Below are 26442 nucleotides of genomic sequence, written 5' to 3'. Positions count from 1 at the left end.
GGTTGAGCTGTTTATGTTTGCTGATCAATGTTTATATGTGAGTAAAAGCCTAAATCTGTTTATTATATAAAGTGATCGTGTCTCTGCAGAAAATTTGGACTAAACCACTCGATTCATATTTATTAGTTTTACGATCTCGTTATGAACTCTATCTTCATTTTTGTTTTGAAGATGAACGAAAGTCTTATGGGTCTGGAACATAAATGAGTAAATGATGACAATTCTTTTCATTTTTGGGTGAACTAACCCTTTAAGTAAGTGTTATGCACTGAAATAAAGAGAGTGTCTTTATGCTTTTAGAGTGGGATCGATGATCCAAATTTTGCTTATGAACTACTGACAGAGCTGACCAGAGCCTTTCTGGCCTATGCAGATGATGTGAGAGCTCAAGATGCTGCGGCGTACGCCATGCAGGTATTCGATGGGCCAATGATGTTATCCCTTGTAACTTTGATATTGCCTTTGTATGGTGTTAATCACCAAATACTTAAATACTTTAAAGGTCTGGTTTCACAGACAGGGATTAGATTAAGCCAGGATTAGGCCTTAGTTAAGTTACGACATTTAAGTAGTTTTTATAAATGCGCCTTAGAAAAAACATTACTGGTGTGCATCTTGAGACAAAACAATGGCACTGACATATTTTAAGATATGTCAGTGCAAGTTACTTTCAGTTAAAACTTTATATATTTTTAAACATTTTTATATTTTAATCTAGACTAAAACATGCCCTGTATTTAAATGTTCAGAGTTATTTATCTTATAAGAAAAAAGTTTATAAACATGTTAGGAGGACAAGTTTGTAACTTAATTCAGTGCTGTGATCAATTGTGAGCAATTATCCTGATATGAAATTTGATACTGTCACATGCCTACTTCTGACTCACATTTTGACCTGCATTGAGATATTTAGCAAGGAGATTTTTGGTCAGGTTTTGCATATTAGCTTAAAATAGGTAGGAAGAAACAAAGGTTGAAAGGATAAATATTTTTAATATTTATTATTTATGTCATTGGCGATAACCTATTAACCTTCTATTTTGTCTAAATAAATAAAAAATAAAACATAATTTTTTTTTTTTTGATGAATTTAGGCATCACAACATAAAGTTTTGATAATGATATTTATTTTGAGTACCGCATTCAAGATGTATTATTAAATTGTTAGTTCTTAAAAAAGGATCTTTAAGTGAATCTTAGATGAAGGCAAAGGTAATCTAAATGTAAAAATAGGTGAAATAAGCTTGCATAATAACATTTACAAATATCGACTGATATTTAAAATATAATAATGGCCGATAACCATTGTGGTACTATGGGTGCATATCCCTAATATGTTGCATATCCCTAGTGGAAACATTTCAAGTTTTTTGAATAGTTAAAATCTGTAAACCTCTGTTTCAGGAGCTGCTATCATTATTTGAATGTCGGGAGGGCAGAACTGATTCACCAGGTCGCCGTCTATGGAGAAGATTCCCAGAGCAGGTTCAGGAAATCCTAGAGCCACATCTAAATACCAGGTTGGACATGATCATTTTGCATGACTTGTTGTCAGCTGCTTTTATAGCCTGTATCCAGTGTGCATAAAACTGACTTGTTTTAATTATCTGAAGGTATAAGAGCTCTCAGAAGGTTGTGAACTGGTCGAAGTTGAAAAAGCCAATATATCTCAGCAGCCGTGGAAGCAAATTCTCTGACTGGTCTGCAACCTGGGCAGGATATCTCATCAGTAAAGTAAGTTCACATCCACTTGTTTTCCTGCGTTATCAAACCTCATATATATATATAATATGTGTGTGTGTGAAAGGCTAATTCTGCCTCATCCTTTTGTGTGTTTTAGGTTAGACATGAGCTTGCTGGCAAAGTGTTCAACTGCTGTAGTTTCATCATAAAGCATGATTACAAAGTGACAATCTACCTGCTGCCCCACATTTTGGTCTATGTGCTGATTGGATGCACTCAGGAGGAGCAGCGAGAGGTACAAATTCTCAAGTTCTGCAGAAAAGGACACACTATTCATTTTTGTTTGGAAACTGTCCCTGTAGTTTTTCTCAGTGAAGTTTAATGAAAAAAACAAACAATAATATTACCATTGAAAAAGGCTCTGAATAGTGCTCTGTTTGTGTCCTGTAGGTGAATGAAGAGATCATGGCAGTCCTGAAGGAGGGTGACCCACGGTTATTGCGACTGCAGGACAACGCCTCCAGTTTGAGTCAGCTCAGCACACAAACGGTCTTCTCCATGCTGGACCATCTCACTCAGTGGTCCCGCCACAAATTACACAGCCTGAGTACCAACAAGAGATCAGGAAAACATGCCAGAGAGCAGCCGCAGACACAGGCAACAGGTGACTTACAAAACAAAGTTCTGAATTCATTTCATAAAAGCTGATGCTAATTTATTATTAACATCTTGACATTATTAGGAATGATAATAGGCCATTTGTCTTTTTGTTCTTTATTTTAATTTACAAATTCTCATCAAACATGAATTTTTAAGATGGCATCAATAACATCTCAAAAATACACACCACTAATCTGACTAAAATCAATACTTTATGCCATTACATTTTTTTTTCTCTGTTAAATCTGTCAAACATTAAACAATGAAACAGCAATGCCGTGTGAGCTACATGTTTCATATATACATGTACAAAGGTTTGGGGTCGGTAAGATTTTTAATGTTTTTGAAAGAAGTGTCTTATGCTCACAAAAGCCTTATTAGATCAAAAATACAATAAAACAGCATGTTTTTGAAATATTATTACACTTTGTATTTTATTATATTTTAAAATGTAATTTATTCCTGTGATAGCAAAGCTGAATATTCAGCATCATTACTCCAGTCTTCAGTGTCATGTGATCCTTCAGAGATCATTCTAATATGCTGATTCAAGAAACATTTCTTATTATAATATTGTTGAAAACAGTTGTGCTGCTCAATATTTTTGTGAAAAATGTTATGTATTTTATTCAGGTTTCTTTGATGAATAGAATGTTTAAAAGAGAATTAGTTTTTGTAAAATTATAATGTGTACTTGCAGAATAAAAATATTAATTAAACCATATAATATATACACATTTGTTTTTTTTTTGCTTTACTTCAAGAAAGTATTTCTGACTCTTTCTTCATCCTCTTAGGCCCAGAGAGCAGTGAATATCAAAGCGTAGTAGCCTTCCTCAACAGCATTCCTCAGGATGTGCTGGCCAAGGCATCCTTTCGCTCCAGAGCCTACACACGGGCTGTCATGCATTTTGAGTCCTTCATCCGTGAGAAGAAACAGAACATTCAGGACCATCTTTCATTCCTACAGGTCTTACCAGTCTACAGATTTTTGCACAAGTTTTTATGGTTGCTGGTTATGGCTAGCTACTAAATAAATAATTATGAAATATTGATATTGAGTCAAAATTACTTTATTATGTGAGAAGAAATTGACTTTTGGAGTAATATAAAAAAAAACCTTACTGACTCCAAACGTTTGAACTGTATATACAGTATGAAAATCAGTTGCCTCAGAAAACTGCTATCATACACTTTGTTCATTGTTAATTTTACAAAAATATTTGACCTCACAATGCTGCAACTGATCAATCAGAATCATGTATCCCATAGAGTCATGTACTGAAATGAAATACATTTCTTTAAAACCAAATTACATTAGCGTCATTAACATGCACACTATGTACAGCCCAATAACGGCTTATATCTGACCTATCAAATATGCTTGGGGTTAGAAAATATCCAGAGAGAGTTGAAAACTGTTGCATGCACATATTATTACACACATAAATCAGATCCGCTCTTAAGCTCTGTTATAACCTATCTTGTAGACTATGTATGCAGCCATGCACGAGCCAGATGGTGTGAGGGGTGTAAATGATCTGAGGAAAGAGGAGCCTTCATTGAGAGAGCAGATCCTGGAGCACGAGAGCATTGGACTTCTGCGTGAATCTACTGCCTGCTATGACAGAGCCATCCAACTCGAGCCAGACCAGGTCTGGACCACACACACTCTTATTCTTATAAATTCCTGGCAAATGCAGAAATGTGTGTGCTTTGGCACGGCTTGATTCTTAGTTTTTGTTGAAAAATTTAGTAGCACATTAAGAAACTTTGGGGGTGAAATTAATTATTAAATTGTGTAAGTATTTAAACCCTGAATATATCTTTACTTTCTTATTTTTGACAACTAATACTTTTCCCTCTCACTTATCTTTTCATGTAGATCGTCCACTATCATGGGGTTATGAACTCTATGTTGGGCCTTGGTCAACTCTCCACAGTAATAACCCAGGTCAATGGAGTTCTAGCAAGCAGGTAGGTGTACTGATGTGAACTCGGTCCTCTGGGTGATTCAGTGACACTGTGGTTCACATAACACCAGGTTTTTAAACTAATGTTATTTCCTTTACAAAGGCCACGATGGAAGTCCGATCTGAATGCTTACCGGGTTGAGGCGGCATGGAAGCTGTCAAAGTGGGACTTAGTTGAGGACTATCTTGCCTCTGGTAAAGAATTTTGCAGTTTTTAGAGACATATAAATGTTTGTCAGATTGAAGAAGCATTACTTTTTGTCATTTCTGTTTTATAGATTGTAAGTCCAGCACATGGGGTGTCAGACTTGGCCAAATGTTGCTGGCTGCCAAGAAGCAAGATTCAGAGGCATTGTATGAAAAGCTTAAAATAGCCAGAAAAGAGCAGGTTGTCCCTTTATCAGCTGCCAGTTTTGAGTGTGGCACCTATCAGAGAGGATATGAGTACATAGTCAGGTAATCTAGTGGTTGACTGTTTTGGAAAAATAAAAAACGGTAACATTCACAATACAGATGCAATGTGTTCAAATGCATTTTTGACTAAGGTGTTGTGTCTTAGGCTACACATGCTGTGTGAGTTGGAACATGCCTTCAGTGAGCTGCAGAAGGAAAGCACAGAAGCTGGAGGATCCAAGAAGACTGAGCCCAAACTCAACTGGGACGCCCGCCTACTCATGACCCAAAACTCATTCAGAGCCAAGGAACCCATCCTGGCTCTGCGGAGAGCTCTTCTCAGTCTCAGCAAGGGGTATGAGCACATATTACTTCTGCTCAGTAGACTATTTCAGTGCAAAATGTTTCACTTTCATTTTAGAAAGCCAAGTAATGAGCTCATTTCTGAATTTGCATTCAACGATACCGTGTTCTCTTTTCTATTTCAGACAAAGGGAAAGTTCACCCAACAATAGCTGTGTTTCCATCACTGTGTTTTTATGCGCATTTTGAAGTACCGCATCAGAAACAAGTGATGGAAAAATCACATTTTGAAAAAAAAATCCCTTAATTCGCTAAAAAGTTTTTACACTTGCTTGAGGTGGTTTTTGACTTGTGTGAAAAAGAGTTAATGCAAATAATGGGAGATGGAAACGCATTTGCCGAATAAATTCTGATGTAGCAAACATTAAACCCACGTGACTAATTAGCTGTTTCCGCTTACTGTTACACCATAAGAGGCGATTTATGTTTTTGCCGGTGGGTGATGACACTCCGTCGAGTCTTTCTCTCCATGTCATTGTGCGCCTGATGATTTCATTAAACAAAAGTTATTCGCGTCTCGCAAAGAGGAAAACACGTACTGCAAATACACTGAGACTAGCGTGGAATTTTCTCAGACAAACCACCGCCTGCTGCTGCTTCTGATTGCTTTTAGAAGAAAAAGCTGCCCATAACTGCTGGTCTAGGATCAGTTTTCTTTGTAATAATAGGCTAGCATATTGGTTTGCCAAACCATCCAGTGCGTAAGGTTTCTATTTACAACGTGTTTTGCAGCGTTGAGAAATGTAGCCAATCACAAAGATGTCTGTTGATTTCTTGAACTCAATGGCCAATCAGAGGTGTTTAAGTTAGCACTGAACAAAAAGTACGGTGTTTTGAGCGGCGAGTGGATTTAGAGCTCTTTACACTCACAAAATCCTCTCATTATAACAAAATAAATGCAGTGTAGACATTATGTAAATAAGAAATTCATTGTGCAGTCAGCCTCGTTTATTATAAATAACAGAACTTTGTGAGATCGTGTAACTAAGATGTAGGACAGCCTTTTAATGATTATAAAGGGAGTGCTCTCGCTTTCTGTCATGCCAAATCACGCATACAGTATGCTTGCTTTTCAGTTTTTTTTGTTTTTTGTTTTTTTTTGTCGTTTTATAAAATGAATGGAGAATATCTTGTGTTTTTCCTTGAGTGGGTGCTCGACGGTGCCCACCATTATCTGCTCGAACAACTTGATGGAAACACAACTAATTCGCATTTATTTGTTTTTTTTGTGAACTTTGACCTGAATTACTTTCTTCAATTAAAAGTTGAAAATTTAGCAGAATGTCTGAGCTGCTCTTCTATACAATGAAAGTAAATAGGGACCACCGGACCAGGTCCAAAAATTGAAAAGGCATCAATGCAGACCATATGATTCATTACTTCAACATTATATGATGCATTACTTCAAGACTTCTGTAGTTGTACAACAGCTTTAAGTTGCTTTAAATCTTGCTTGATAGCTGTGGTCACCATTCACTTTCATTCTAAGGAAAAGAGCAGCTTGGACATTTGCAATAAATAACTCCTTTTGTGTTCATTGAGTAAAAGTCAACTACTAGTCAAAAGTGAAAAGTTTTCTATTGTAATATATTTTTAAACCAGTAATACCTGATCATAACTAAGCACCGAATCAGCATATTGGAATTATCTCTGAAGGACACATTGACGAGTAACTATGCTGAAAATTCAGCTTTGCCCTCACAGAAGTAAATTACATTTTAAAATAAATGCAGTCTTAGTGAACATAAGAAAATCATATTATTCCAAACTTTTGACCAATAATGTAGGTTTCAAAAGAGATGCCTATGAGTAAATAATGACAGAAATTTCAACTGTTTTGTTAGAGTGGTAATATAATTAGATTTCAGTGTCATGATGAAGGCTGATGAGGATTTTTTTGCAGGTCTTCATGTGAGGAGCAGGTTGGCGAGTGCTGGCTGCAGAGCGCTCGTGTAGCCAGAAGAGCTGGCCATCACCAGACAGCCTTCAACGCCCTGCTCAATGCTGAGAACTCCCACCTCTCTGAACTCTTCATCGAGAAAGCCAAATGGCTGTGGTCTAAGGTTTAGTAGTTCAGCTCAATGTTGTTTATGCCAATGCAGATTTGTTTGATGGGGTCTACTGTAACTCCATCATTGAAATTGTAGTTATAAGGAAATATATTGTTGTTACAGGGTGATGTGCATCAGGCTCTGATAGTCCTGCAGAAAGGTGTGCAGCAGTGTTTTCCTGATGACCAGCCACTCACAGACCCCAAGAGAATTCAGATCAAAGGGAATGCCATGCTGCTGGTGGGCAGATACATGGAGGAGACGGCCAACTTTGAGAGCAATGCTATTATGAAAACCTATAAGGTATTTCAGTCAATCACATGCATGGACAAATGCAGCAGAAATCAGATTGATCAGTCAATGTTTCTTTTTCATGCAGGATGTCACCTATCTGTTGCCAGAATGGGAGGACGGTAACTTCTACCTTGCCAAATACTATGATAAGGTTATGCCTATGGTCACTGACAACAAACTGGAAAGACAGGGCAACCTCATTCGTTATATTGTCACTTATTTTGGAAAGTAAGATGTTTTCTATTGGTAATCATCCTATAGGGTTCTGAATGAAATGTTTCATTGTGTCAGATAAAGTAATGCTTTGCTCTCCTCATAGAGCCCTGCAGTTTGGCAATCAGTACATCTATCAAGCCATGCCCAGAATGCTAACCTTATGGCTAGACTTTGGAGCCAAAGTTTATGAGTTTGAAAAAGGTAAGGTAGAAAGATGCCTGAGATGATTCACTCATTAATGCATTGATTACAAGTCTTTCAGATTCATATAAAATCTTGAAATATTTTGAATAATTTGTGTTGGCCAGTAATTTATTTAAAATCGAAAGAATTGCAATTTGTTAAAATATTTGGTTAACACTTTATTTTAGCGTCCTTGCTACACGTTATATGTAGTTACTGTAGTAATAACTATAAGTTATGCATAATTACATGCAATTAACCCTAAACAAAACCCTCAAACAACCTAACCCTATACTAAGTACATGTGGTTAATTATTATTACTTAGTATTAAATATGTAATTACACTGTAACTTTGACACCTTAAAACAGTGTAACCAAATATTTACCATATTCCATATTCTACATCCCTAAATCCTACCCCATACCTAAACACAAACGCTACAACAACTACCTTACTAACTATTAATAAGCAGTAAATTAAGTGTTTTTGGGCAAAAGTCATAGTTAATAGTGAATATGTGCTCCCCATACCAAAGTATTCAAAGTTTCTTTGCGAACTGTCCATTACACTGTGCCTCGTTTACTAAACAAAATGCTCCGAACAAACATATAATCCTCTGACGCGATCCAGGACGGAATTAAAATAAACCTTCCACTTGTTTCTGATGCTGGGATCCTACTGAAGTGGATCCCCAAATGAGTTGTTTAAACTAGACTCGCATGTCAGAAACTGTACGTGCATCTGTATACTGTACCCAGTGAATTCAGTGTATTCAGCGGCAGTGATTATAATGGGTAGTATTTGCTTTTGATGCGATGCTACGCTCACATACAGTGCAAGCAAATGTCAGCCGTTAAGCGACTGAATGCCAGTGGGCGGGGCCTATGATGTGATGATGTATAATTATTCGTCGATGTCTTGCACTGGAGGCAGTCATATGCAAATATATTTGCCCGTGTGCCATCACACATCCCGCAATATCAAAACGCCATTTTCGGAGCTTGATTAAACAAACGCTTTATAATGAGGAGGACGTTTTATGCTATGAAACTTGCAGGATGTTTTAAATGGTACAAAGACATCTTGTATGTCAAAAGTGAACAATACAATACTGAATTGTTGTATGCCTATTGATTCGAATTGGGCCATTGTGAATTTGCAGTCCAATTCAAAATGCTTTTGAATCGAAATTGGTTCACTATCAAACCAAATATTCACTGTTCTGATTAAAACAATCCTGCTTACCATCTTTTTCAGCTGGCCGCTCTGACCGAGTCCAGATGCGTGGTGAACTTACTAAAATCAATTCCGTCATCAGCGAACACACTAGCAACCTCTCTCCCTACCAGTTCCTCACAGCCTTTTCACAGCTCATCTCCCGAATCTGCCACTCCAACAACGAAGTCTTCGCTGTGCTGATGGAGATTGTTGCCAAAGTCTTCTTAGCTTACCCACAACAAGCTATGTGGATGATGACTGCTGTGTCAAAGGTCAGACACCTCAGCCACGTCTATATCTATAAATGTCTTTTCACATGTAGAAACTGTTTAGATGTTTTATTTTTTATTTTTTAGTCCTCCTATCCGACTCGAATGAACAGATGCAAGGAGATCCTGAAGAAGGCCATCAGTTTGAATGACTCATTTGGCAAATTTATCGGCGATGCCAACAGACTGACCGACAAGCTGGTGGAGCTCGGCAATAAACCAGTAGGACAGACTGTACCACTAGCTAGAAAATAATATTTAGATTTCCAAGGAAACAGCTTTTATGCGTTTATTAATCTTTAATAACTTTTCCCTTCAAAATTCATTTTAGAATCAGTTGTTTCTTAAATTAGTCTTGCATATGGATGCAGTTAATCTGTGTTTTTGTTGTTTGTGTAGGTGGATGGGAACAGCAGCACCCTCAGCATGAGCGTACACTTCAAAACGCTGAAGAAACTGGTGGAGGAGCCCACCTTCAGTCAGATCCTCATTCCCCTGCAGTCTGTCCTTATACCAACCCTGCCCTCCACTGGAGGAGCCAACCCCAAACACGACGCCTTTCCAGGGCACTGGGTCTACCTCGCCGGCTTCGATGACACTGTCAGTCCTACCTGTTTCACCACACCCCAGTTTTTGAGCACAAGATGCATCACATTCACTCTCATTTTAAAAGATTAATTATTCATAATATCATTATATGTTTTATTTCATGAAGGTGGAGATCTTGGCATCCTTGCAGAAGCCAAAAAAGATCTCGCTCAAGGGCTCGGATGGAAAATTCTACACCATGATGTGCAAACCCAAAGATGACCTGAGGAAAGACTGCAGGCTGATGGAGTTCAACTGTCTCATTAATAAGGTAGTAGCGTTGTTCACTAAATATCACAATGTTGAATTGCTTTTTCTTGAGAACTTGCATAATAAAAGTGTGCTGTTGTTTGTTAGTCTTTGAGGAAAGATGCAGAGTCTAGACGGAGGGATTTGCACATTCGAACATACGCCGTCATCCCTCTGAATGAAGAGTGTGGCATAATAGAGTGGGTCAACAATACGGCGGGTTTACGCCACATCCTCACAAAGCTGTATAAAGAGAAAGGTGTGCTGATTTCATAGCCTCTAGTTCTCTGCTTGGTGATATACAGTGTATGTCATAATAGAATAATGTCATATGTTGCATAACACAGTGATTTAACACTAATCTATAACTCATTGTACATTTGGTACAAAACTTTTTTTAACGTTTTGTTATTTAATATTTAATTACAACTTTTCATTTAATCACATTGAACTTTTGTGGTCAGAAACTCTAAGAAAGCTTGTCATTATCATAAAATAAACACTATCACTCAGTGGTTTATTTTGGATAATGACCAGCTCACAGTACATTATCCTGCTTATTACATGCCATGGCTACTCACCAAATAAATCAATATACTATCGTTAAAAAGTTTGGGGTCAGTAAGATTTTTTTTTAAAGAAATTGATACTTTTATTTAGCAAGGATGCATTAAATTGATCAAAAATGACAGTAAAGATATTTGTAATGTTACAAAATGTTTCTATTTCAAATAAATGCAGTTCTTTGAGCTTTCTATTCATCAAAGAATCCTGGACAAAATGTGTCACGATTTCCACAAAAATATTAAGAAGCACAATTGTTTTAACAATAATACTAATAATACTAGTATTATTATTGTTAATACTAACAATAATAATACAACAATAATAAGAATTCAATAAAATAATATTAAAATGATTTCTGAAGGATCATGTGACACTGAAGTCTCGAGTAGTGATGCTAAAAATTCAGCTTTGCCATCACAGGAATAAATTACATTTTAAAATATATTAAAAACAGCTGTTTTAAATTGTAATAATATTTCACAATATTACTGTGTTTACTGTATTTTTGATCAAATAAATGCAGCCTTGGTGGGCATAAAAGACTTCTTTCTTAAGTCTTCTTTTTTTAAAAAAAAAAAAAATGACTGCCCCCAAACTTTTGAACAGTTTTGTACTGTATATGGTCATGAAATATTGATTAATCAATCAGAATCAATTTTAAATGTGTTAAACATTCTTTTTTTTTTTTTTTTTTTTAAAAAGAGCTAATTCAGGCTGTCAGTCTCTCCATGAAGTCATTTTTGACACATTTGAGTGAAAATGTTGTATTTGTTCATTTAAACAGGGATCTATGTCAGTGGAACAGAGCTGCGTAAGCTGCTTTTGCCAAAAACAGCTTCATTGCAGGAGAAGCTGAAGCTGCACAAAGATGTGCTGTGTGCCAGACACCCACCAGTTTTTCACGAGTGGTTCCTACGAACATTTCCTGATCCCACCTCTTGGTATATATGACAGCGTTTTACTATTCACATTCATAATATCTTTGCACAGTAGTAAGCTAATATTTCTTAATATTACCTATTAAAAGTGAGCTTAGGGTAATTCAATAGAAATGCACTTACATGAACATCTTCACACACTGGACAAATGTGGCGTTTCACAGGTACAACAGCAGGTCTGCTTACTGTCGTTCTACTGCGGTCATGTCTATGGTGGGCTATATTCTTGGGCTTGGCGATCGCCACGGAGAGAACATTTTGTTTGACTCTTTAACCGGCGAATGCGTCCATGTGGATTTCAACTGCCTTTTCAACAAGGTTTGAGAGGAAGTCATGAGAAATGTGTCTGTATAATTGTATTGCTCCCTATACTTGATATATTTAGGTAACTGTAAAACAAATGTGTTGTGTGGTGCTTAAGGGGGAGACATTTGATGTTCCTGAGGTGGTTCCCTTCCGGCTCACTCAGAACATGGTTCATGCAATGGGGCCCATGGGCACAGAGGGTCTGTTCAGACAGGCCTGTGAAGTCACACTCAGACTCATGAGGGACCAGAGAGAGCCACTCATGAGGTGAACATCTCAGAACTTACACTACCGTTCAGAATTTTAGGGCCTCTTATACTCACCAAGGCTGCATTTATTTGATTTCAAATACAGTAAAACAATAACATTATGTAAAATATAATAATTTAAACTGTTTTCTATTTGAATGTATTTTAAAATGTAATTTATTCCTCTGATGGTAAAGCTGAATTTTCAGCATCATTAGTGTCACATGATCCTTCAGAAATCATTCTAATATGATTTGCTGCTCAAGAAACATTTCTTGAATATTGAATTAGAAATACAAGAATATCAGAAAAATATCTATTCTACGTTGACTGTTTCGAATGTGTTTAATATTTCATACAGTATTTGTATTGCATGATTTTCTCTCTTATATTCCTAATCAGTGTTTTAAAAACATTCCTGCATGACCCTTTGGTGGAGTGGAGCAAACCTGTCAAGGGTTCCTCTAAGACACAAGTTAATGAATCTGGAGAGATCCTCAATGAGAAGGTACTTCACCAGTTACTTCACCCTGAATGAGAGGATGCTTATCACAACGTATATCCTATGTATTTTATATTCAGCTAAGCAGGCTTGAATTATAAATAATCATAAGGCATTGTGGTTGAAACACACTTGCTTCGAGTACTGTGTAATTTGAACTGTTGCATTTCAACTACGGATTAAGTAACAAGCTTAAGTAATAGTTGTTAAAAAAAAAAAAAAAAAAAAAAAAGCCATAATTTGATTTTGTTCCACTCTAGGCTAAGACTCATGTTCTGGACATCGAGCAGCGTCTTCAGGGAGTGATCAAGAACAGAAATAAAGTGATGGGCTTACCTCTGTCCATTGAGGGCCACGTACACTACCTCATTCAAGAAGCCACTGATGATAATCTGCTGTGCCTGATGTACCTTGGATGGGGTCCTTATCTGTGATGGACATTTGCACTTAAGAGTTTGAGACCAAAACTCAACACAAGCTTTCAGTTTAGTTCTGTATTTGTCAGTGTTATTTTCAATGTTCCTCAACAGGTTAATTAAATTTCATTTATGTTTCAAGAAAATGTATTCATGTGTTCTGTTTTGAAGGAATAGTATATAGTGCTATAGTATATAAACATTAAGCATTAGCTTTTAGCACCGAACATACATTTAAAATGCTTGTAATGCAGTGAGTGGCTTTGATTGAATTAGTGGGTTTGTTATAAGCAGGTTTTGAGCTTTCAGATGAGCTGGAGCCTTTATAATTTCACAAGGCTTGTTATTGAAGCTTCAGTGATATTTCACTGTCCACCGAGTGTGAGAACGTTCCGCCACTCACTGTATCCAGGCGTATGATCAGTAGTGGTGATGCTGTGTTGTGAGCGTTCTACTGTCTTCTGATTGGTTATCGTAATTATCTTCACACGCGCGCTGACAGCCAGAGCATCCCATCTTGTCACGCGCGTATGAACCACCAGCTCCCGCCAAACGCCCTCTGCTACAATCTGCTTCAGGTATGTATTAAAATGAGCGTTGAAATGATGCGCCAATGAAATCCGTGTATTTATTAGAATTAAGTGGGTTATGTTGAAGGGTAAAACGTGTATTTCAAGGCGTTGCTCTAAAGAAATCGAACGACGAATTGGAGGACAGTGGGCAGTGTACGTTAATATAGGAGTTCTTTCCATAAATATCCATGAAATTTTGGTTTGTGAGGCATTTGCGAGTGGCTCATTACCGTTAGTACGACCCGTTACTGTATATTGCGAATTGTAGAGCCATATAATGTTCGATATTGTCATAATATACACGTGTGACCTATTTTATAAGCTATATAGGCTGTCCTTGTGTTATCAAATATGAGTTAGTTAAAAAAAAATTGACGTATAGAAGGATCACAATAGGGAAGAGCGGAGCAATTGTAACATTATTCCTTTTTTGTTACAAATCAACTTGTCATGCAAATCAAAGTAATACAATCGTTTACATATTAATATTACTGATTTGTTTTCACCTTTGTATGGCAGTGAGTCTTTTAGCTGTCAAGGGACCCGCATTATAATTATGTGAAATTAGTTTAAAATCCTTTTCACGTGAATATATTGATCAGCTGGTAAGAGCAGTCTTCATCTTGATTGTTTTTTGTTTTGTTTTTGGTTTGTTTTTTTAAAAAAAAAAATAATGTTCAGTACTTGTTTTGAAGATTAATTTGTTGTATATTTCTATTGCATATAGAAATTTCTCACCAACTTAATAGCCAATTTAATATGTAGATTCAAAACCATCAAATATTACAGCAAAGTATTAAAAATCCAAAATAATAATAAAGTGAAATGATCACAGTTTTATCAGGCAGAGAGAGACTAATGAGTGTGCTGATTAAAACAACAACAACAAAAAAAACAACCCATATATTTTTTTATATTTTGTGTATTTATTGTATGTTCATTGAAATATTATTGATATTGAAAATAACAAAAATATCATAATTCCTATATATTTATCCTGTATTTGTCTCATATCTAGTTACAGTTATGTATATGAAAACATGGAGCTATCAAAGAGTGAAGATACCTCAGACGATTCAAAGAGGTCAAGTAATTCGCATGGCCAAAGTAAATGGCATGAAGATCACAAATCTCACAACACCCCGAATAATGGATTTGTAAACGCATACAGTACTGATGAAAGCCCATCCTCACTGCTTGTGCCAGACACTCTGGACAGTGACACACTGTCAGAAGGTCATGAACGGCTCTGTGGCTCTGTTAAAAGGAGCAGAACCCATGACTGTGTGAGAGGAATACGACTGCAGCAAGCTAAGAGTCCTGGATACAAAGATGGGACCAACTGGCGCCACCACCATAAGCTGGTGACCAGTGTCAGCTTTTCAGGATTTGAGGCGCCTCTAAGGTTGCTTTGTGAGAATCGGGATACATCTGGCAGCAGTCATGAAATCATCGATTATCGTAACCTAACACCTCAAGTGCCCTTTGTGCCCTGCATAGCCAAATCCATTCCTAAAAAGAGGATCTCCCTGAGGAAACCTAGAAAGGCCATTAAGGATTTGTTGGTTCACAAAAGACACAAACATGAGAAAGCTACTTCACCGAGTACACCATGCCATGTTGCAGGTGAAAATGTTCCAACACTGAAACGGACAAGAAAGACTGTAAGGCACAGAGAATGTACCGCTGCAAGAAGCAGGTATAACGATGACCTCAGTGAGACTCCCTCCGATTCTTCCAGTGAATGTTGTGCTAATGTCTGTGAGGATGCTGCCTCATTAAAAAGCTTTGGATCTCAGGCTGGTTGTGGTGAGATATTTGCTGATGATCTTGTATCTCCTGAGGGCATGTTTAACCCTGAGCATGACAAAGTTGCCTGTGAAGCTCCGAAGCCAAGCCCTACTACTGCAAGTTTCCAGGGAGGTAAGGAGTGTTTGGCCTCTCCAGCTCACGCTGAGGTCCTGGACATGTTTGGGTTGTGGGAAACCCTAAACAGAACTTTGCATTTAGGGAACAGTTCAAAAGTAACGGAACATGCAACAAAATCCACAACACCTATCATGAAATCTCCTTCCACATCCAACTCTGAAGAAGTAACAGCAAATACACCCCAATCTGTAGAGCCTGAGATCAGGGAACTTAATACTGACGTGGTAACACCTAAAAGTGACAACCAAGGGAACACCAGTGATGAGGGCTACTGTGATTATGTCTCTCCTGGTTTTGAGGACCGCAGCAGAAGTTCCCTCACTCCAGTGCATTCCAACAAGTTCCCTAGGGACACGTACAGTGGAGATGCTCTGTATGAGCTATTCTGTGACCCTAGCGAGGCAGAAATTACCCCGATCTTTGATGATGAGATCGACCTAACAGACAGCATTGTTGACCAGTGCAGTGATTATCCATTATCCATGTACAGCTTCCATGTTGGAGCAGAGGAAAATCTTGCTCCACCTTTAGCTCGGGACTTCGTTGGTCGAGAACTCCTGGAAAGTAAATGGATGGGAAAGGATTGCTTACTAAAGCTTTGTGACACTGAGATATCTCTGGCTATGGGTATAGTTAATTGGCTTAAGCATAGGTCAGACAAAAGCAACCCAACAGAACTGAGATCTTCACAGAGTAGCGGAGAAGAAACTGGAGATTTATGTCTAAGTTGTAAAACCCAGCCAGCAAGGGTTAGAAAACCACCAAGAGGAGCAAGAACTGTTAATAATAGAGGAGATACAGTTCATTTTAAAGAGAGAAGTCAGCAAAGTGTTGGCGTTCTGCCCTCAAAATATGATGCTAACACAGTGATGTCAACCTTGGCTTCTCCAGAGAGTCAACCCAAGACCCCAACGAGTGGTGTGTGTTTCAGAATATTCAATGTCGACTCTCCAATGACTCCAGGTGGAGATTTGCAGTCCCCTGTGGTAAGCTCCCCTGGCTCTGGGACAAGGTCTTTGTTTGTGTTGGCCATAAACAAGGAATCTCTTTGTGAATCTTGCAAGAGTTCCCTGAAAAACGGAGCTAAAGATCTGCACCTGTGCCGTTCTTGTATGTCCCTCATTGAGCACATCAAGACTTCAGACCTTTGGGCCCGTGTCAGTCTTCCCAGGTTCACTTTAACTCCACAGCCAATAACCAGAGATCTACTATCCCCAGCAAGCACCTGCGGGATAGGAAGTGACATCAGCATAGCTTCCCTTGTTGAGCAGTGTGCTAGTCAGTTGTCTTCTATGAAGATCAACTTTACCCAAACTCGCTCAAGCTGTGAGATAAGAGATGTCCCTGTACCTGAGCATGGGGTAAAAAGGAACAAAGGACACTCTCAAAAATACCTTATGTCAAAACACAAGAAAAGGCCAGTGGCAACTACCGAGAGAGCCTTGCATGCTAGACATCGCTTGAGCAGGTCTAGCTTTTCTGAAGATGTGAAACCTTCCCTTTTGGAGACTGAGGGACTTGGCTTTGTCACTAGTAACGCTTCCAATGATTTGGTGTTGGAAACGTACAGTTCATGTGCTGTTGAATCTGGTGACACAGACATATCTCAAGCTACGAGGCCTACATCTCTTCCTCTCATGACCTCTGCCTCTCCTTGCGGAGAGGACCACCACATCCACCATTTGAATAAGATGGAAGAGGGAAACCCAGCCAAAAAGAAGCATGGGTTACGTCATCGCAAGAAGTCTGCTGTGAAAAGTGAGGGATCATGCAGTGTCTTTCCAGGGGATAGGAAAGTAGAACGCAGATGCAGGATGAAGAAGTAAAGCCCATATTAAACAGGTGCTGGATTTGTCTAATCTGACTGTGACAGCAGTGTAATATGCATCTAAAATATTTAGACTTTTTTCCAATTTATTTGAAAAATGCTTTTCTGAATATTTTATGTTAAAGTACATATTTTAATATATTTATATTAAAATATAATTATGCAATCATTGGAAAATGCATTTCAAAATATTATTTTAGATCCATGTCATACTGCAGGACACTGCCACTGCTTCGTCATGTTTACTACCCAGTTCTTTAATGTTTTTATGAAACATTACCAAGGCAGTAAATTGCAAGTGTTCACACTCTTATTGTGGTTTAGGATTATTAGGTTATGTTTACATCATGTATTTGCTTGTTTTTTAGCTGTCCAAATAACTGTAATCTTATTGCAAGAAAAATAGAGCTGAGAAAGGTTTCATTATTAATGACTGTAGGGTGTACCTGTGCTAGTGATGCCTCAGAGGAAACTTGTCACTTAGTCCTTCATCCTGCTGTCATATTCTCACATGGCTTGGAGGAATGCTCACAGCAAGCATATTCTCCTTCAGTTCACTCACAAACAATGGCATGAGGTGAACAAATTGGCATGCTGTACTGTACAGGCTGTCAAGGGCTGCATTAGAGCATTATGCAGTGTCAAACAGACAGACACATAGCCTGTGAGATGCTATATATATATATATATATATATATATATAGCATGTTCATATAAATTATGTAGTATATTATGTAGTTCAGTGTCGTCTTTTTTGCACTGCCAGTCACTACTTTGCAGAAGCACAGTATTGCAGATTAGGACCTTTAAAACCTCTTCTCTTAATTACATCATAAGGGAGGCAATGGTCACTGTTTTGTGCTTGTGTCAGGGGAAGTGTTTGTGCCTCAGCATTTCTAGGCTTTCTGGGAATTATACAGCTGTAGCTGGGTCAGCAGAGGTGCTCGAAAACTCTCATCTATGGTTTGTTTGGTGTGTGCGTCACTAAGCATTGATGGACTGAATATGTAATTAGGATTTCAGGGGAGGCAGGGTTTTAGTCATTTGGTCTATTATTAGCACTCTAATGCAAACTATACCACAAAAAAAAAAAAAAAAAAAAAAAAAAGAAAGAAAAGAAAAAGATCTGAAATGGCTGCACACTGTCTACTGATATATATTGACATGTTTTCTCTGAAAACTATTTTTAGCAGTGGATTTGTTTCTTTAGAAATGACTTGAATAGCAGCTTCAGAGTTATACAGTAGTTCTCTAGGCGAGAGTGTTTGGAGTAAATTAATGAGCACAGAGGATAGCAGAGCTGCTTTAGTGCTTCAAGGTCAGATATCCTCCCTACATATCTGTGTCTTGTTATATATTTCAGCTGATATCTTGAAACCATAGCAACAGCACTTAGATAGGAAAGCTTTCAGTATATTGACAGTGTACCAGCTTGAGAGTGTACTTCTTACATGTGTTTTGATGATGATGTTAAAGCATTATCAAGATGTTTTTAGTGATTAGGACTTGTGTCTAAAACATCTGCAGCCATACTCACAAAACATCCTAAAAGTGGGTCCTAACTTAATAATTTAGGAGAAACTCTTAAAAATAATGGGCATGTCAGTCCTAATTTTAGGACTCCTAAATTTTTGCTCTAAGAGTATTTAACAAAGCATTTTAGCGCTAAAACTAGCTCCTAAATCTGTGAAACGTTAGTAGTCGTCAGGAGGACTCCTAAGTCACTAAGACCAAATCACAAACAATCCTAATGGCCGCTGCTGCCAATCCACCTCAGCAATCCGCCCAAAGACACTGAACACCATTGAGGCAATAGCAATAAAACCTCGGGTGCTGAACCTTTTCTTCATAAATGCAATACATATTTTGATTTATAGATTTGAACCTATGATAAAACCCAAAAATAAATCTTTAATAAATAAATAAATCATGTCCGATTACCTGTGGCAGTTGTTTTCACAGGTTCACACTTACAAATGATCGAATAGAGTAAAAAAATATAATAAGCGTATTTGGCGTGCTGTCCAAGGGGATTGAGGGCTCCGAACTTGGAATTTAGCCCAAACCCAGAGTTCTCCCCGTATCCCCAGCTGAGAGTGAGGAACGGGGTGGCGGAGGGATGCAGAAAACTGTTCAGGTACCTATAGGTGAGTTGGCTCTCGTCTATGTATATATATATATATATATATATATATATATATACACACCTCCTCTCGTGCTGATTAGATAGACCTTTTAAACGTGCTCCTCCCAAACTTTGTTTAGAAAACATAATTTGTCGCTTGAATTCTGCAATCTCTCGAGACGCAGACATGCAAGAGGCTGACAGCTGAACATATAGGCTACTAATTTAATCGGTGACACTTATGCCGCATTCCAGGCAACCCCGTAACCCGTGTTTTTCCAACTTTCTACCTGTGAAAATGCACTGGAACAGCAGTCAAACCTGTGACTTCCCACCCATGAACTCGTACTAGATCGATGTACTCCCAGTTCCGCGCTCTGACGTCACATAGCCCGCGAAACAACAATGGCAGCCCCTACGGATGCGGTGTTTATGCAAGTGCACGGTAAAATAACGTAAAATAAAAGGTATAACAGCTCCTCTTGCCTTATGTGCTGTTTTTCCTCCTCCGTTTCCCTCAAATAAGCAAGGAGTAAGCACCGTTGGCGATAGAAATCATTGTAAATGAGCATAAGCCCCGTACAGTCCGCCATGCTGGTTTGTTTACACTCAGGCAGTTTGGTCGTGACTTGCCTGGAACGCTAAAAAGTTGTGAGTCGTTGTTTGAAGTCGTGACTTACGAGCTCAAAAACCTGCCTGGAATGCAGCATTATCCTACATTTTAAAACCTTTATTTGAATATGGCAACATTTTTATTTGAAAATCTTTATTTGAATATGGCAACATTTATATTTTAAAACCTTTATTTGAATATAGCAACATGATACCTCATTCTACAATATTTCTATGATTAAATTGCTGATAGATACTCCTCCCCCATCAGCCAATCACTGTGTGCATAGTTAGTAAGCGTGATGACATTATCCATAGCAACGAGGTCAACCCCGCCCTTTCTATTAGCTTAAGACTTCTCTCTATTCCTTAGCAAAAGTTGGTCTCAGCAGCTTTGTGAATAGGTTTTAAGAGAAAACTCTTAACTAAGAACTTTTAATGCCATTTAGGAGAACTCTTAGTGGTAAGATAAAATGTTATGTTAAATCGGCCCCTGATCTGTGATAATTAATAATTTAAAATCAGAATTGTGAAACTGAAATTCTGTTCTGTTCTGTCACCACACACACATATAAACTTTTGGTGAGAAAAGACTGCAGGTTGTTACATGTGTTCAGACTATCAGTGTTGATTTATTTTCTTTAATTAAAGATATTACATTAAATTAAACAATGCATTTTGTGATTCTATAAGATTCAAGATGCTGATTACTCTGTATATTTTACATAAAAATAATAGTTATTGAGGGAGAAAACAATTAAGATTGAATTATGTTTGAATTAATTTTTAAAATATAATTAAGCTATCAATATGGAATTATAGCAACTTGTAAAAAAAACAATCAACCTCTTGCATTTTAGATAAATAGCCTTTTCGCTAGATTGTAGGCATGCTTTACCTGTGCACCAGAAAATGCTGAACTCATCTTGAGTTCCACTGTCACTCTAATCAGGCTAAAGTGGATTTTTATCCACCTTCAGTCAGCTTTTGTTCTTAACAGAGCTGCTTTAGATGATAAATAAGCAAATAAAAGGATGCTAGTTGGACAGACAATAAGAGAGTGTAAGACAGGACTTTCTCTTTTTTTAGTGTTTTAGTGCATTTATTAATGCAAGAACAGCTTAGAACACATAAAAATGTAAAGGTTGTTTTTCCTTAACTAGGAAATGCATTTGAAAGTGGCCTGAGGTATATTGCTCGGAGTGTTTTGGATAGTTATATCATGGTCATGGGGTTGAACATAAGTAGTGAATGGTCTATTGACATACTTTTATTTCCTGCTCAGCTCTCGGTGGATCTTCACACAGCAGACAGCTGTTTTCTTGCATCTGGAAAATATGAAAGCGAGTATTCAATCTAAGCCACCAGTGACTTGCAACACAGTGGGGGGCAGAGTTCAGCCAAACATGTTTAGAGCAGAGCAGTAGAGGTGGACATGTTTGTTTTGTAATTAACCTAGATAAGAATGAGAGGATTACAGATGAAACAGTGTTATTTTTACACTGAAAAAGTACCGATTGGCCACTATGTGGCAGTAGACATTTGACAACCTATGCATGATTACAGAAAACCTACTGTGAGCTGGAACAGAATGTTTAAACCACCTGCATTTCTTCACCAAATTCAAAGTCTGTCTGTATTTCCTCATACATTATCATTCATCTGAGCAGGACATTTTCTATGCATGCTTGTCTCATCTGATGCTGCTCTCCAGCAGTTTCGGCTTGCAGCCAGAGGGGAAGGGGTTCATGTTGGCTTTGACTGGTCTATAATCCATCAGTGTGATCCTGGGAGTGTTCTTAGCAACCCGGGAGCCACTACAGAGCAGATGTATAGAGCTGGCTGACTGCTGCCCATTGAGAGAGGTGATGCTGAACAGGACTCTGTTCTGTTTTCTGGCTTAGGGAATAAGCCTCATGCTGTTAGTTTGGTTGCATGACTCTATGGACGATTTAGTCCAGTGATGTGGGACACAATGGGGGACTGTGTCAATATTGAGGAATGGAATTAGCTTTTCGTGCAGGACACTGGGATGGAAAGGAAATAGACTACATTGCTGGAACTCTAAACCCTTGATGCTTGCATAAAACAATAATTTGTCTCAAAGTATAGAGTCATTTATCTGGTTCAGCTGCTTCAAATAATTTGCAATGATGAGTGAAAATTAGTCTCTTTGAGGTGAACCGAGGTGAACCAGGTTGTCAGTTTGTGAATAATTATAGAATCACTGCATGTATGAGTGAATCTCACGGAAACTGTCACAACATATTTTACCCCAAAATCAGAAGGAAAAAATGAGAAATTATATTTTACATAAAGAAAAATGAAGGACATTTTAAGGAGCATTATTATTATTATTTGCATTTTGACATTAAAGGATTAGTTCATTTTAAAATGAAAATTACTCCAAGATTTACTCTCCCTCAAGCCATCCTAGGGGTATATGACTTTCTTCTTTCTGATGAACACAATCTGAGTTATATTAATTAATAAATAACCTGACACGTCCAAGCTTTATAATGGCAGTGAGTTTTAAGCTCAAGAAAGTGCATCCATCCATCATAAACGTAATCCACACAGCTCTGTGGGGTTAATAAAGGCCTTCTGAAGTGAAGCGATGCATTTGTGTAAGAAAAATGTCCATATTTAACAAGTTAAAAAGTAAAATATCTAGCTTCCGCCAGACTGCGCAGGACGTAGCGCAAGCGCTTTGAACTGCAAGAGGCGTTAAACTTTCTTCGTAAGTTGAATACGGAAGGCGGTCTGGTGGAAGCTAGATATTTTACTTGTTAACTTAAAGGGTTAGTTCACCCTCATGTCGTTCTACACCCGTAAGGCCTTCATTCATCTTCGAAACACAAATTAAGATATTTTGATTAAATCCGATGGCTCAATGAGGTATTCTCGTCGCTTTATAATATTAAGGTAGAACCACTGAACTCACATGAACTGTTTTAAATATGTTTTTAGTACCGTTATGGATCTTGAGAGAGGAAATGTCATTGCTTTGAATGCAGGCCTCACTGAGCCATTGGATTTAATCGAAATATCTTAATTTGTGTTCTGAAGATGAATGAAGGTCTTACGGGTGTAGAACGACATGAGGGTGAGTAATAAATTACATTATTTTCATTTTAGGGTGAACTAACTAAAAGAAAGTCATTTACGCCTATGGCTTGAGGGTGAGTAGGTCATTTTAATGTGAACTAATCGTTTAACATGACAATTAGAGATGTCCTGCCTAAATTCTCATTCTCATTATTGTAATGTGTAATTAATTTGTCATTCTTTAAATTGTAATGTTTTGTAATTACGTATTATTTAAATCTAAAATTGAAAAGTACAAATGTAATTATACGGGTATATCAAGGTATTTGTTGTACTAAATTTAATTTATGCCAATTTATATAAAAAAAAAATTGGACAGGGTGAATTTTATGCACTATATTGGATTAATAAGAATGTTGTTTTTTTAGATGTCAAAATACAGAAATTTTATTTATTGATATATTTATTGCATTTTTTTTTTTTTTTGGTGAGATTCGACCTTACAGCTACTTTCACATTAACATGTTTGTTTTCTAATTTCTCCTGTACAGATTCTGATTTTGTGGATCCTGACTGTCTTAAGCTCGTTTCTTCTGTCAGTACCTCAGCCTTCTGTGCAGCTGACCTCTCTACCAGCTGCCAAAGTCTCTATCTTTCATCCTGAAGAAATCTGACGTGTTTGCTCATTTTACTAACAACTCAGCAACACTGTCAGCCTGGAACAACAACAGGTCTGTTGATCTGTTTGTTGGAGAAGTAGCATTTGTCTGAAACCTGTCGTATCAGTGTTTTTCTCTCTCCATAGTTTTTCTGCAATCACTGCAATTTTTTATTGCAAGTTTATTGCTGGAGTTTTCAAACCAAGAATCAATGACAGTAAATACTAGTGCAATAACTATAGTAACACTTTATTAATGTCCAAGGGACACATTTTAAACTTGTCTTAATAGAGAAAACTTTCACAAGTTCACTTACGGAATTTTAAGTACATTGTGGGAAGTTGTTCTTAGGTTGTTTTTGCATATCGAAACAATCTGACAAGCTATTTGAAAAGCTCTATTCTGGAGTTTGAAAGAGAAAAAGACAATTTCTTTAAAGGATTGGGACAGCTGGAGACATAGCAATGGAATCAACTTTGCATTTTCATTTGTCCAATTAGAGTTCAAAACAGAGACGGATAATTGTGTATCAGTGAATAAATGAGGTAAAGTAGCCCTTTGAAAGAACGCCTCTGATCTGGCTGGTGTGACCAGAATTGATGAGTGCCACCAAAAAAGGGTCCATTCATACATATAGTAGGCCTCTTCACAAAGAAGGCAGGTGGCACTTTTACTTGTCGTCTTTGTCCATTTTGGAATGTAATTCTGCCAGTTCGGCCCCTTTTTTTACTTGGTAAATACTTCAACTCTAAACCTAGACCAAAAGTCCAGCTGGGGTTGTTATTGAACACAGTTCCCATAAAAACAACCCCTGGAATGACTATTAATCTATATATGTCTGCACATCTATCTTTGAGCAGACAGTTATCTGCTTAAATATAGACGTCTGCACATCTATATTGGGGTGGATATCTCTTAACATTGAACTTAACTTTGGGCCATTACTCTCTTGATTGATGGTGATGAATGTAAATATGAATAAACCAAAATTTCATACTTTGAAAGGATTAAATCCATAGGTGTAATTTGCGGGTAGGACGGGTAGAGGTTTAAAGAGGGGCGTGACCCAAAAAGTTTGAGAACCACTGCCATAAGTGCACATTTATAGTGAATTTATGTATTTATTCACTGACGTGAAGAATCTCTGGACTAACAATATATTGTATTATAGTAGATTTTAAGGATGAAACTATGACTTCTATGTTGATAAATTAAACTCAATATACTATTGAAATGGAACAAATTATTGTACATATCTGATATAGCATTGTATTAGCAACCTCCCCCCCAACTTTTTAAAACAAAGTTACGCTACTGATAGTCTAAGTTGGATACCAAAGAAATGGTATGGTCTATATGTGCCTGCAATCCTTGCTCTGAACTAAAGTAAGCCAATTTCGAAGAAGCCCTTTTTGCTAAAATCTTAGCAGCTATTAGTAAAGTATTATATTTCAGGGCCTCAACCTGTTTCCCATTAGATCAGCATCAACCATAACAACATCTGGTGCAGGGTTGGTGTCAGTAATGAAGGCAATGATAATCCTCAATAAAAGCACTGTAGTTGGGCATAAAAATGTAAGTGTTGAACAGAAGCTTTTCAGATAGCTTACTTGTTTCATATTGTTTGATATACTTAAATTGGGAAAATGTAATTGTTATATCTGTGTTGCTGTTTAGTATTTCTTGTAAAGATGTAATTATATTACTTCTCAGGATAAGCTGTGTCAAAATCCAAGAATTAGATAACAGATAATAGCATGTAAGACTTGAGCCACTGACAATATCCTAACAATATGAATGAATATATTGCAAAACGAATGTGTTGCATGATTTTGTAGGCTATATAAACTATGTAAAGTGCAGATTTTGTTGGAATGGAGTATTAAGAAAGTTATTTAGTCACCTTTTAGTGCCATTATTTTCTTTTTAAGACAAGGCAGCTGACAATTATCATAGTTCTGTGCAATATTTATATTGATGTGCTTGCCTTTGTCACTGAGTATTAATAAAAACCTATTTACAGTATGAATCCATGTGCATTTAAATTGTCTTTTTGTATTTGTGGTGTACTAATGGTTGATTTCAAACTCAGATGTTGGCTCTTTTCCAAGCAGATGATCTGAGGTGTCAGGACTGTATGTATTGAGTAGCTCAGACATTGCTTAATAGACAGAACAATAGCAAAGCAAACAACAGTAACTGAACAGAGCCCTGTATCAGGCCTGGCGCCGGGTGTGATTTAAGACAAAATCACATCAACAAGTCTGGGATTGAATGTGGGTGTAAGAACGACTCTTTGCAGAGCCATTGATTTAAACTTTTTCTCTAAATGCATTACAATAATGTCATATAATACAATAAAGAGCTTAATGTTTTTTTTTTTTTACTGCAGGTGGACTGTAGGAACTATATTATGTACAACTAAAAACAAAAGCAATTCATGACCTCTCTCACTATTTGAAAGAACATTAACTTTGATAATCCAAAAATTGATTATGTAATGTAATAATAAAATGTGATGTTTTTTTTTTTTTGTTTTTTTGTTTTTAA

The 26442-nt window shown here is 37.3% G+C and overlaps 2 protein-coding genes across 2 annotated transcripts in view; both read left to right on the top strand.

Moving 5' to 3' along the window:
- atr (ATR serine/threonine kinase) overlaps positions 1-13265 on the top strand; it is a 30455-nt gene extending 17190 nt beyond the window's left edge. The window contains exons 23-47 of the mRNA XM_051869686.1: positions 301-414; positions 1405-1520; positions 1614-1734; positions 1841-1978; positions 2134-2347; positions 3141-3313; positions 3834-3998; positions 4229-4320; positions 4420-4511; positions 4595-4772; positions 4876-5064; positions 6976-7135; positions 7247-7426; positions 7503-7645; positions 7737-7834; positions 9076-9308; positions 9393-9527; positions 9705-9905; positions 10021-10164; positions 10251-10401; positions 11494-11650; positions 11812-11965; positions 12069-12220; positions 12604-12709; positions 12964-13265. Of these exons, the coding sequence (XP_051725646.1) occupies positions 301-414; positions 1405-1520; positions 1614-1734; positions 1841-1978; positions 2134-2347; positions 3141-3313; positions 3834-3998; positions 4229-4320; positions 4420-4511; positions 4595-4772; positions 4876-5064; positions 6976-7135; positions 7247-7426; positions 7503-7645; positions 7737-7834; positions 9076-9308; positions 9393-9527; positions 9705-9905; positions 10021-10164; positions 10251-10401; positions 11494-11650; positions 11812-11965; positions 12069-12220; positions 12604-12709; positions 12964-13137 (3780 nt within the window). The 3' untranslated portion in view covers positions 13138-13265. The remainder of the gene's footprint in view (positions 1-300; positions 415-1404; positions 1521-1613; positions 1735-1840; positions 1979-2133; positions 2348-3140; positions 3314-3833; positions 3999-4228; positions 4321-4419; positions 4512-4594; positions 4773-4875; positions 5065-6975; positions 7136-7246; positions 7427-7502; positions 7646-7736; positions 7835-9075; positions 9309-9392; positions 9528-9704; positions 9906-10020; positions 10165-10250; positions 10402-11493; positions 11651-11811; positions 11966-12068; positions 12221-12603; positions 12710-12963) is intronic.
- Positions 13266-13535: 270 nt separating this feature from the next.
- Positions 13536-25921, top strand: amer3 (APC membrane recruitment protein 3). The gene is made up of 3 exons (XM_051869701.1): positions 13536-13697; positions 14710-17462; positions 23785-25921. Exon 2 carries the CDS (start codon positions 14732-14734, stop codon positions 17444-17446), a length of 2715 nt encoding a protein of 904 aa, XP_051725661.1. The 5' UTR covers positions 13536-13697; positions 14710-14731; the 3' UTR covers positions 17447-17462; positions 23785-25921.
- The last annotated feature ends 521 nt before the right edge of the window (positions 25922-26442 follow it).

Source organism: Ctenopharyngodon idella, chromosome 2, assembly GCF_019924925.1.
Source record: "Ctenopharyngodon idella isolate HZGC_01 chromosome 2, HZGC01, whole genome shotgun sequence".
Lineage (NCBI taxonomy): Eukaryota > Metazoa > Chordata > Actinopteri > Cypriniformes > Xenocyprididae > Ctenopharyngodon > Ctenopharyngodon idella.
The sequence above is the reverse complement of the archived record's forward strand: the minus strand, read 5'-3'. Positions and strand labels throughout refer to the sequence as shown.